The 12,171-nt window shown below is 31.7% G+C and overlaps 2 protein-coding genes across 3 annotated transcripts; both read left to right on the top strand.

Moving 5' to 3' along the window:
* The first annotated feature begins 597 nt into the window (after positions 1-597).
* LOC122400801 (acyl-CoA-binding domain-containing protein 5) lies at positions 598-4,624 on the top strand. Its single transcript, XM_043402467.1, has 6 exons — positions 598-902; positions 2,275-2,468; positions 2,557-2,719; positions 2,871-3,019; positions 3,108-3,458; positions 3,535-4,624. Exons 1-6 carry the CDS (start codon positions 842-844, stop codon positions 3,679-3,681), a joined length of 1,065 nt encoding a protein of 354 aa, XP_043258402.1. The 5' UTR covers positions 598-841; the 3' UTR covers positions 3,682-4,624.
* Positions 4,625-5,192: 568 nt separating this feature from the next.
* Positions 5,193-11,341, top strand: LOC122400800 (prostatic acid phosphatase-like). Of its 2 annotated transcripts, XR_006259391.1 has the most exons (8): positions 5,193-5,562; positions 5,900-5,998; positions 6,397-6,819; positions 6,930-7,053; positions 7,185-7,396; positions 7,469-7,649; positions 7,822-8,917; positions 8,969-11,341. XR_006259391.1 is itself a non-coding variant. In XM_043402466.1 (7 exons), the coding sequence occupies exons 1-7, from the start codon at positions 5,464-5,466 to the stop codon at positions 7,944-7,946; spliced, it is 1,263 nt and encodes a 420-aa protein (XP_043258401.1). In that variant the 5' UTR covers positions 5,193-5,463; the 3' UTR covers positions 7,947-11,341. The 2 variants fall into 2 exon arrangements, 1 of the variants encoding a protein (XP_043258401.1); XM_043402466.1 differs by having other exon boundaries at positions 7,822-11,341.
* The last annotated feature ends 830 nt before the right edge of the window (positions 11,342-12,171 follow it).

Raw genomic sequence — 12,171 nt, 5'->3', positions numbered from 1 at the left:
GAAAGTAAAAATGCTTGGGCAGTCGAGAATCTCGGCTCGAGAATCCAAATCGTATGCCGTTGACGGGAGGTCGGATTTCAGTTGTTTAGAGCGAGAAGGCAAATGTGAGCCTTTCTCTCTCGACTCCCACGAGGCGATCCGAAATTACTTCGGGCAGCTTCGGAGAATCGAGAAAGAGGGCATGCGTCAGTTTGCCTTTGTCGACTTTCCGAAACTCCACGAGCTCACGTACGCGTATCTGGCATGTGTGCGTGTGCACCCGGCGGTGCTTTTCTGGCATCTCTGAGTGTCACCTTTATATGTTACTCTGTGACATTATCATAATACATAAAATATTTAGTTTTGACGATTCAAATAAAACGAGTTTTTTCTTTAAATTAATTAATTATATGTGAAACGCTATTCTGTTTATATTCATTTAATGACTACTCCTGAGAATAGTATTTCAAACATTTCTATTTCAAGCAATATACCAAATAATGCAGAACTCCTGGTCCTGAAAGCAGTCGGTGTCGGTGGTACACTGCGTACTGCGTAAAAGAAGGGGTTAAGCTTATCCAATCATTTAACGCGCATGCGCTGTTGTGTATATACGATCACCGTACGGACGATCGCCAGTCATCAATCGGTTATCTGTCATTCTCTTCTTGTACCACCGTTTATACAGATTTTTCGTTCAATCCGGTAGTCAACTTGTCAATTTCTTTTTTTTTATCGAAAGTGTCTGTTTGAAAATACACTGACTAAATTTATTAGAAGTGGTCGATATTAACGAGAACGAAGTAACGTAAAAGCGAAGCAGACGTGAATATCTGTCTGCTTAAAAACTGCGGATTTTGCCATGACGACAGAAGAGAAGTTTCACGCGGCTGTTAATGTGATCAGAAGTCTGCCAAAAAATGGTAAAATGTTTAGGCAATTAATTTGACTTGTCTGATCAATTTTCCCGTCTTGTTATTATGTATTGTTTTGCGGAAATTCAAGTTCCATTATTGTCCTTCTTTCCTTGTACGTTACAGTATTCAGAGTGCAAAATATTTTACTAACTACAGCCACGGTGTGTACGCTGCCCTATGTTTTTTTCTTACTTTTTTTATTCGCCCGAGACACGACAAACGAGTTCTCTCTTTAATTAGCAACACATAAACAGAACATTTACAATATTTACTTTATTTGCAAATCGAGTAGTCGTAAAGCAATCGTACAAAGTTCATGTCTGACTTGATCAAATATTTATCCGCATCTGTCATACAAACGCGACTAGTACGTTCACGACGTTTTTAATTAACGACGTGCATTCATATCCTTTTTGCAACACTAGTCAAAGCACAAATTGCTTATATGCGAGGCAAAGTAAATATTGTAAATTATTAATGTTAACGATGTTAATAAAAATAAAACATAAAAAAAGAGAGAAATTATTAGTACTAATACATACATATATATGCGTATAAGTAACTTCTACTCTCTTCATATCATTATAGATAAGCATATTTTTTTCTTTTATCTTTATATCTATCATCTTACATCTTTATTAAAGTGTAAGCATTTCCTTTTATTTTTTTGCATATCATTGAAAACATTTGTGAAAGTATACAATATATGAATTTGCATAACAGTATTAAAATATGAAAAAGTCTCTTACACAAATTTTAATAAGAGCTATTCAATTATATATTTGAATTTTTCTTTCCTATATAATCTACAAATTTAAATTTTGTACAAAAGGTACTTATGCAATTTTAGAGCCACATTTTGGCATTACATTGGAAGCAATGTATGTGTTCACTATTATTAAAGTCATAGATGTAGAAATGTACTTTCCATTTATTCTAAGTAAATGTGTGTGCTCTCATTTCACTTTCTAACAGAGCAGGAATGGGTGAACTGCACTGCACTTTGTGCTTAAAACTGGAACGTTCCTCTTGAATAATCGCAACTATATCTTGAATTTTTATGGATAGTACCATTAATTTTTTGATTTATTAACAACGTTATTGGTTTAAAATAATTTTTTTTTTACCTAAATACATATGAAATGGTAACCAATAAATGCCAGTTTTGTTCAAAGCATTTATTTTGATGCAGAAAAAACATTTAATGTTAATATATATTCTATTATTTTAAATCTTTTATAAAGATATAGTTTAAAATGAAAATAACTTGTTTAATGTTGACAAAATCGTAGTTCCAAACTAATAATGAAATGGTAATATAGATGCTTTCATTAAAGAGTCATTTGTAGATTATTTAATATGTTGTACCATGTTTTAGGAGTATATCAACCTAGCAATGAAATTATGCTACGTTTTTATGCATACTATAAACAAGCAACAGAGGGGCCATGTCAACAGCCAAAACCTGCTTTCTGGGAAGTGGTAAAGAAGGCAAAGTGGGATGCTTGGACACGTTTGGGCAATATGAGTAAAACAGAAGCTATGAATAATTATGTGGAAGAATTAAAAAAGGTTGCGTTCAAAAACAAATATAATTCTATTATGTATTAATTAATATTTAAAAATTGTTGCTTAACATTTAACGTACATATTTTGATAGATCATAGAGACAATGTCTTATACCGACAAGGTAGCTAATTTCTTGGGCAGTTTAGACACATTTTATGAAAGTGTTCCAGCAGAGGATTTGGAATTACTTGTTGGGCCTGTTTTAGAACGTATACGTTCACAACCTGGCTCACCATTATCTAGTTCACCTTTGGGTTAGTATTTGTAAATAACGATAATATACATGCTTTATGTTTTGTTGAGATATCTGATAAGTTATCGAGCTACAAATATATTTTACATTTACGATTGATAAAGATTATAAAACGAAGACCAACAATTCTACATTAATTATTTTTTATGCAGCATCTAGAGAAACATCGCCACACAGAGTTTGTAACATGACTCGACACATTGCAAGTAGTTTAGAAACTAGCCCGGCTAGTAGCAATAGTGCGAGTCCATTACCACCGGATACTGATGGCGAGGAAGAAGAATTTATAGATACTGTTGAAGTAAGCTATTGTTATTATGAAATATGCGCTGTGTTAAATTTATTTTTAATTTTGATCCATATGACCGGAACTGATCTTTTATTTACAGTCTGCACCAGAACGGTCGCAGAAGGATATAATAACAACTGCCTCTTCTTCTCAAAAAATATCTAATGGCTTCAGTGTTACTAATGATAAAATTAGCGAACTAGTTGTCTTGAAGGAGAATCCTTCAGAATTAACTAACGGATATGCCAACATAAATAGCTATACAGAAACAGTAATAGACAGTAAACAAGAAAGAGGTCGACAACGGGTCAAGAAAGATGAAAAATCCAATGCAGAGTTTTTTAATCAAATAGCTACAACTATGCAAAATTTACAACGAGACTTGGATAGAATAACAGCTAGAGTACGCAGTTTAGAAGGTCGAGCATTACAAGCATTAGCACCGCCAATAGTAAATATACTTTACAGTCAAATTTATATCTTATTATTATCATATTTAATTACTGAATAATTCATTGTCTTTTTAGAAACAGCCTACAACAACTGTGTATCCAAAATGGTGGCCTTTACCAGAATGTTCACCGCGATTATTTACCATATTAATTTTGTGGCCGTTTATAGCACAATTTTTAATTTCTCTTAGACAACGTTATCGTCAGCGGAGATTGATTTAAATATTATTGTTGTCTTGTTCAAAGTATATTCCATTACTTATTGTTAGATAACATTGGATGCAAACAACACAGAGACATTTAGGTATTGGTACATAATTTTTTTTTTTAATATGCCCCAAACCTAAATTTTTACAGTTTAACCCCTTAAGCGGCCCACAAATTTGATTATATACCACTTACTAAATACACACCACCATTACATAACAAATTTTACAAATACAGAGACACTCATTTGCTCGAACTTTTCTTTCCGAATACTTTTTCTAAACTGAATTCGAAAGTTCAAGCTTAATCACTTAGATGGTTTACTGTTATGTATTTATAAAACACGACCGAGAGTTTTGATGGCTCTTCATTAGAATTTTCCTTCTGTATCTTGAAACTATTTGAAAATATAAAGAACATGCTCGCATCATAACGCAAAATAATTATAATAAGAAACGTGCAAAAATGTTCAATTTATAACCCTGTACGTGGACGCCTAAGAGGTTAAATTGGCAAAAGATGAAAAATGTGATCCCTCTTTTATATAAAAAAAACGATTATAGTACAGTGGTTAATCATGTAAAATTTTTAAATTCTATGAATTGCTTATATACACCTGTATAGCACACGCAAAAAGATGTATTTATTTTAAAAATTAAAAAGATTTGGAAACAAGTTTGATTGCTCTCTGTATATTTATATGATAAAAACAGGTGAATTAATCTGGTGTCTAAGGTGACTTATATGTATGTATTATAAATAGTTGTATGTATTCATATATTGTAATATAGAAACGAAGATTATATACGAATTTTATATTGCGAATTCTGGTTAACGGCGTAAAATAGATTACAACGTGCAAACTCTTTTATAAAAACATTGTAATGTAGGATGGTACTGTTATCATTCCCAATTATACAATGAAATCCTTCTTCCGACTTCTTTTTATATAATTTTAAGTTGAAAATAGATGTATTATCAAATTTATGTACAGACGTTGTATAAAATACATTACAATTTTTAATTATATGTTAAAACAATGATTGTTATTTTTAATTATGTTTCACAACCAATTACAAGCACACTTGGTGCGGTCCCTTCAAATTAATATTTTCTGCTTCGTACTATTACAATAAAATAAATTAAAAAATGTTTAATATGTCTTAATTATGCAGAAGATTAAATTTAAACCTGTAACTAACACAGTTATATATACAGTACGTATATACTAGTAAATAAACAATTCGGAATAATTACCAAAATTGATATTCATGATCATATGCAATTATTTGTTACCGTTCTAAAGAGTTGCAACAATAATTTATTATTGATAAATTAAATGTTTTCGGAAATTCATAAGCATTAATCGTTAAAAATGATGTTTCAATTTAATTTATCGGAGATCTAAAGTTCAAACGAAAATACAAGATAAGATATTTTTTTAGGAAAGATATACATATAAAATGAGTACCACTGCCGAAATGAGTAATCCACTGCACAAATCAAGAAGAGGGGGTGGGGAATGATATTGGGAGAACAAAGCACCAAGACGAATTTCGCAACTTTAGGATTTTTGTAGCTTTCTATAGCTGTATTTCAAGTGTAATCTTGCACGTGTAATCTCCAACACATCTGACAAAAGCAAAACATGCGCCAATCTAGTTGTCAAAAGATGTTGGAATTGTTATAGTATTCCACAGGTTGTGGCAATCAATAGATCGATGCTTTATTCAATTTCCACGTGAAGCCTCTTTAGTAGAGGTCAGAAAGTATTAGACAAATCGAGAAATTTGAAACATGAAAACGAACCTGCTCATCATAGTCCTGGCATTTTCTATTATAAGCCTGTTTCGTGCAGAGGATACAGATTTGGGGTCCATTATTTTCGCAAATATCGTAAGTTTGAAGTTTCCTTTCTCTCCTGAAATCAAACGTATGAGAAGAAAAAATAATTAAATAACGTTTTCACCCTTAAATTGTATGTTAACGATGTGTTAAACATTAAAGAGTCAAATATGCAAATGTGTTTGAACTAATCATGAGAAGCATTTCTTCATTTATTTTTCAAAATAAACGCTTTAATTAATGCACATATTCTTCAGTTTACTTATTTACATTATTAACATTTGATCTAAATTTGTATTTATTCATGAAAAACCATGCGAAGCGAACTGTTCAATTTATTTGTACGTAATTACTCCTATTTGCCCAATAATTGTTAATTATTTTATAGTTGTATAGACATGGAGATAGGACACCTTCAACTTCTTATATCAATGACCCCTATAATAATCAAAGTATTTGGCCTGTTCCATATGGCCAATTAACAAATGTAAGTTGTTATTTATCAATATACATACGAGTATATTCCAATTATAACATTTATTTTGATAATGTCACTTTTTCTTTCTGATAGGAATATAATCATTTTGATAGTATATTATTTAAATTTGTTAATTATTTCAAATGCTCATATTTCGCGTAAGGGACATTATGAAAATATTGTGTGTTAATTTATGAAATCTATAAATATAATACATCAAATTTTGATAATATAAAATATTGTGTAAAATATATTTACATAATATATTGGTTTAAGAATGCATAAAACATAATATAAAATTAAAAAAACCAACTATTGTACAGACTACAAGTACAATCATATTTTAAAATGTATTTAATTCTGAAATATTTAAATGACCATTAATGTATTTATTATATGGTATATAGCTTGGGAAACATCAACATCTGCTGCTTGGCCATTGGCTCCGCAAACGCTATTCACGCTTGCTACTTGACTTGTATTCTCCGTTTGATATCTATGTCCAAAGTACCGATGTGGATCGCACTTTAATGTCAGCAGAAGCACATCTTGCTGGCCTATATCCACCAAATGGTAATCAAGTATGGGACAATATCAAATGGATGCCTATTCCTGTTCATACTATTCCTGAAAATGAAGACTATGTACTGGCTGCTAGAAAGTACTGTCCTAGATATAATTATGAATTTGAAAAAGTTCTCAAATCTCCAGAAATGAAACGCATAGATGAAGAAAATAAAGATTTATATGCATATTTAACAAAAAAATCAGGAAATAAAATTTCATCTCTAAGAACAGTGGCAGAACTTTACGATATATTATTTATTGAGGTAAGATTATGATATCGCTTGTATTTTTAATTTCTTTATTCAATTTCATTAATTTGACTTGTTTGTACATTTAATAAACCCAATTAATTAATTGAATATATATGTTATAGAATCTTTATAATAAGACATTACCAGAATGGACAAAATCTGTGTTTCCAGATAAACTTAAACCAATCGCTGCAAAAAGTTTTACAACCAGAGCCCACAATAAAATACTTCAAAGATTAAAATCAGGTACATGCTATTCATTGATCTGCATTTAATAGATATAAGTTCTATGTACCTTGCATTTGTATCATTTATTATTATATGCGAATACGTATCAATTCTGTGTAATTCTGTATGTACATGAAACGTGATAACAGGTTCATTATTGGGAGAAATGATAGATCATATGGAGAAAAAATCAAAAAATATTTTAATGCCTGATAGAAAAGTGTGGATGTATAGTGCCCATGATGAAACTGTTGCCAATATGTTAATGACTTTGGGTGTGTTTGAACCTCATTGCCCACCATACACTGCTATGATTCTCATAGAATTAAGAGTAAATTTAAAAAATCAGTATTTTGTAACGGTAGGTATTTGAAATATTTGAAACATAAAGTGGTCATATACATTCTATATACAATTCATATATGTTTTTCAGGTTTCTTATAAAAATTCGAGTTCGGAACCACTTCTTTTAACACTACCCGATTGTATTACATTATGTCCTTTAAATCAATTTATTGCAATAACAAAAAATGTTATACCTATAAATTGGGAAAAAGAATGTGTAATGGATTGGGATAAATTTGGATACAATATAAATACAACAGCAGTTATCGGTAAATTTCAATTACATTAAAATTTCTGTTTTTAATTTATATTTAGATAATACTGCTTTTATACTTTTTATAAGTTGAAACGATAATAGTTATTTTATAATTCAGTATACATAATTTCAAAAAAATACTAATTTAGAATATTGAATTAAAAAAACTTTTATTTCTGTTTCAGCGATACTAACATCTTCAATATTAATGTTAGTTTTATTAATTTTGTCTGTAATTGGCTTTATTTATTGGCATTACAAACGAGAACATAATCAGTATTACCTTCGATTAACGACGGATCCTATATAATCAACGTCGTATTGTTGAAAATGATATATTGCTTTTATTGTAATAATCAATGTCTTCATAATTAAGTGATTAGGAACGCAAAGATAAATGATGAACTCGTATCTAATTTTACACACTGTAGGGAATAAATTACTGACACGAGAAAGGCTGATAGATCTTTCATAAAACATTTCAAAACTTTGGAGATATTTGTACTTTTTTATTGGTGATACGATACTTTAGTGAGCAAAAAATAATGTATCCTGTGAAATATCTACTGTCCGCATACGGAGTGAAACAGAAAATTTGTCCGCTTAAAATATTTCCGTTGTTTCTGGACATAGAAAAAAATGTGTACAAAAGTTGTACAGTACGACGAGGAACGTATTATAGTGGCGTTAGTTTTTTTTGTGAAAGCGTAAACGAAATTTCAAATTTGACTTATTTTCTAAATAGAACTTCATATAATAAAAATTGGATATATGCTCGAATTGATCTACGGAGATTCCCCTTGGCACACCACAAAGCTCGGCAGCCGAGAAGGACCTCCTTCTCTTTTACTCGTCCTTTCTTACGCTCGATAGTCGATCGGGGCTGTTTCTACAATTAGAATCGATCCATCTACTCCATAAGTGCCTGGCTTGAGGACTCAATCTTCGGGCATATATTGTTATGAGCCAGGGCCGTGCAGCGTGCGTGGCCTGCGAGTGCGAGAGAGAGTATGGAATATGATATCAAGTTGTTAGTTAGGTGCACGGACGAACCCGATGCGAGATCGGGGAGCCGCTAGGATAATTGATAACGAGGACGAACCTGATGCGTAATCAGGGAGCCTCTAGGGTGGAGTCACTAACAGACCAACCTGGTGCGAAACCAGGGAGCCGTAGGAGGATGAAACGTCGTGAACAAACCCGATGCGAAATCGGGGAGTCTCTAGGATTGTTGATAACGACGCAGACGAATCCAATGCGAAATCGGGGAGCTGCTAGGAGGTTGGAATAAACGCAGACGAACTCGATGCGTAATCGAGGAGCTACTGGGAGGTTGGATAAATCACAGACGAACCTGATGCGTAATCAGGGAGCCACTAGGATGGTATTAGATTGCGTGGACGAACTCGATGCGTAATCGAGGAGCCACTGAGTTGTAAGAATTTGTATTTGGATTCAGGATATGTTAATTGACCTCGTAACTTTCAATTATTAAATATAATATAACCCGAACGGTGTAGCCCGATCTTACGAGATGCAACTGACTATCAAAACCGTGGACAGCGTAACGAGACGTGATGTTAACTCTAAACGTAACTGTACGATTCTGATCCCCCGAGTAAGGAAAGCAAGGGGTTTATATACCAAAAAATCTGTGGGGGAGGATTCAGATGCACGTTAGACATTACCATATTTGATAATCTCCGAACTTCGTTAATCACCGAGCAGCTGCATCTCGTGGGAACTGACTCTACATTCCAAAGGGTAGATAAGTAGCAGAGCGTTTTCCTAATGCACGCAAGTGGTACGGAAAAATTGGGGAACGAAATGTTCGGCATATGTAACAATATCAAACTTATACTGAATTTCTTTATTTTTAGCGCAATAGGGCAAGTTGTAGTAGATGTTAAAGTGATGCCATTAACTGACATTCAATATGAAAACGTTATAAAGAATACTCTTAGAATTTTATTAGAAATTTAAATGAATAAATGGTAGAGGAGACAAGAAAGGGTCACTGGTGACCAGTTCATTTATTGGACTCTCTTGGTCTACTAATGAACATTGTGTGCAAAGAAAGATCTGTAAAACTAGAAAATATGAAGTACAGGATAGTTAATGCGTGCGTTCAAAAAAAAAAAACAAAAATTATAAGATGTATACATGATGCAGCAGTTCAAAAACTGCAACATTGAATCTATACTAACGGCTATCATTTCGAACATCTATTATAACGTAAGAATCGTTATTCCATCGTTTTTTATGACCTGTCGTGAACTTGAATGATCTCGTTTATAGTTCGTTGAAATCGTCTAAATAGTTCCTATCTCATTAAGGATAAAAAAGTATGACGTTCTAATTTAAAAAATAAAATTGTTCTTAAGATCTCCTTTACACCTCCTCTAAAAAACTAACGCTACTATAACTTACACTTTTTTTTCTATGTTTACAGCGGTACAGTAAATATCTTAGATGGATAAAGTTTCCACTTCACTCTGTATATTACTTACTAACTGTTGGAAACAAAGCTGTTTTATAACTTTTGTAATGATTTTTACTAGCTTGATAAAAAGGTATTAGATTCCTAACACTTTTTGTGATTACAAAAGGGTACGTTACTTAATTTGATTTTTAAAAACATGTGAGAAAATAAGCTGTGATGAGGCATGAAATAGTTTACAAATTAATTGTGAGAAAAATTGAAGTATTAAACATTTACTTTTAACAATGGACGATTTAAAAAAAAAATGTTAATATTAATAGTGGAATTTGTAATTGCAGATACGTCTACAAGAAATGAAAATTGTTTAAATATACTTATAACGGCTGTGTTAATGTATTTGTATCAATTACCTCAGGGTAAATATTATTTACTATACATTAATTAATCCTTTGAGCAGTACGAATGTACATTTATATTATACTTTAGTTTACTTATAATATGAATATGCATGCGAATACTTTTTAAATTTTATATCAAAGTATTGGTATTGCCATTAATTCACACCTGACTTTGACATTTTTACACACGACTATTTAATCAGTTGTTTGTTGCATGTTGAAACATCGTTCTCAGTTATATGAAAACTCACTGCTCAAAGAGTTAACAAATTGTAAATTGAAGAACAATTTGGTTTTAGTATAAATTATAATTGGATTCATATATATGTTATAATACTGTTAAGTTCTGTAACATTTAAATACTTGTATATGTAGAAAATGTATTTATCTACGATATTTCAGAGATTGTCTAGTCATTGTTGTAAGGTATAGAAGTTAAAAACATGCATTGTCCTTAAGCAATGAAAGATATATCTAATCATTTTACTGTTACTCTTTTGAAATATCATTTACGAATAACATTCTCTATATAAAAAAAAAAATAAGAAGTTAGATTTAGAGGAAAAGAGACAATACACGAAGCTAAAGAAGAAATAACTTCCTGCTCGATCGTATAATTGGCCTGGGAATTCTTTTTCCTTTTTTTAACTGAACTATTTTACAATTACAATATTTTATTGCTTAACATCGAAATAAATGTACAAATATGTATACATGTATCTTATTCGGAATATTTTTGTGATATTTAAAAATAAATAAATAATACAAACAAAATTGTATCGTATTTTTAATCGTATTTCTTCAGTTAGCTCCATGCTCGAAACGGAACTTTTAATTTGAAATTACCTGTTTATGTATCTTGAGGTAACAATACTTAACGGCGGTCACAGGTAGACTAACTCACAGCTTGTATTATGTACTCTTCAAGCGGTATACTGTTTATCTTTCAAGGTCTTTGATTTTCTGTTTATGAATTAAAGCGATTACATAGGATAGAATGTGATAAAATTTCTTCTAAAGAAAATCAGATACGAACGTATTCATTTTATGATAATTTATAGTTTATACGATTTATTTGTTGACCTAATATATTCGTTAGGGGTGTGCGGGATCTTGAGATGATTCGGGATTCCCAAGAATACACGTGATCACGCGAAGATTCGGGATTCTCGAGAATATACGGGATCCCAAAAATGTTCGGGATTCCTGATAATGTACGGGATATAGAATAATATCTGGGATTCTCGGAACACAATTGTGTGATTGACTATCTATTCAGAAATATCTACCGATATTAAAATTCTGCATTGTCAGAATTATCGAAATTTGCAATTATTTAGTACAATATTACTATCATAAACATTCCCGATTAATAAGATATGTAATCTTCGAGAACACAATGGCTTTCGTCTTATGGTAATTGTTGGAAGTATAGAGAAACTTAAAATGTCGAGAATCCGGAACATTTTTGAGATTTTGAAATTCTTGGGAATTCCGAATGACTTCGGGATCCTGAAAATTCGCGGGAATCACGAATGTTTTCGGTATTTCATCCCGATCTCGAGAAAAATTCCCGTCCCGATCGGGATCTCGCAAACCCCTAATATTCATAGATGTAATGCAAGGTCTTTCGATGTGCGCCTAAACAAAAGAGATTCTATTTATTAAAATTATCTGTATTATATACTGCACTT

The sequence above is a fragment of the Colletes gigas genome, unplaced genomic scaffold, assembly GCF_013123115.1.
Source record: "Colletes gigas isolate AHSC1104 unplaced genomic scaffold, ASM1312311v1 Colletes_gigas_Sc00020, whole genome shotgun sequence".
NCBI classification, from domain to species: Eukaryota; Metazoa; Arthropoda; class Insecta; order Hymenoptera; family Colletidae; genus Colletes; species Colletes gigas.
This window is presented reverse-complemented; position numbering and strand designations above follow the sequence as displayed.

What these genes read in the sequence shown, in the direction of transcription:
- LOC122400801 (XM_043402467.1), top strand. Translation starts at nt 842, where the DNA reads ATGACGACAGAAGAGAAGTTTCACGCGGCTGTTAATGTGATCAGAAGT. An exon ending in ATTATCTAGTTCACCTTTGG is followed by an intron (nt 2,720 to 2,870) that starts GTTAGTATTTGT and finishes TTTTTTATGCAG; the next exon opens with CATCTAGAGAAACATCGCCA. An exon ending in AATTTATAGATACTGTTGAA is followed by an intron (nt 3,020 to 3,107) that starts GTAAGCTATTGT and finishes TTTTATTTACAG; the next exon opens with TCTGCACCAGAACGGTCGCA.
- LOC122400800 (XM_043402466.1), top strand. Translation starts at nt 5,464, where the DNA reads ATGAAAACGAACCTGCTCATCATAGTCCTGGCATTTTCTATTATAAGC. An exon ending in ACTTCAAAGATTAAAATCAG is followed by an intron (nt 7,054 to 7,184) that starts GTACATGCTATT and finishes ACGTGATAACAG; the next exon opens with GTTCATTATTGGGAGAAATG. An exon ending in AAAATCAGTATTTTGTAACG is followed by an intron (nt 7,397 to 7,468) that starts GTAGGTATTTGA and finishes TATGTTTTTCAG; the next exon opens with GTTTCTTATAAAAATTCGAG.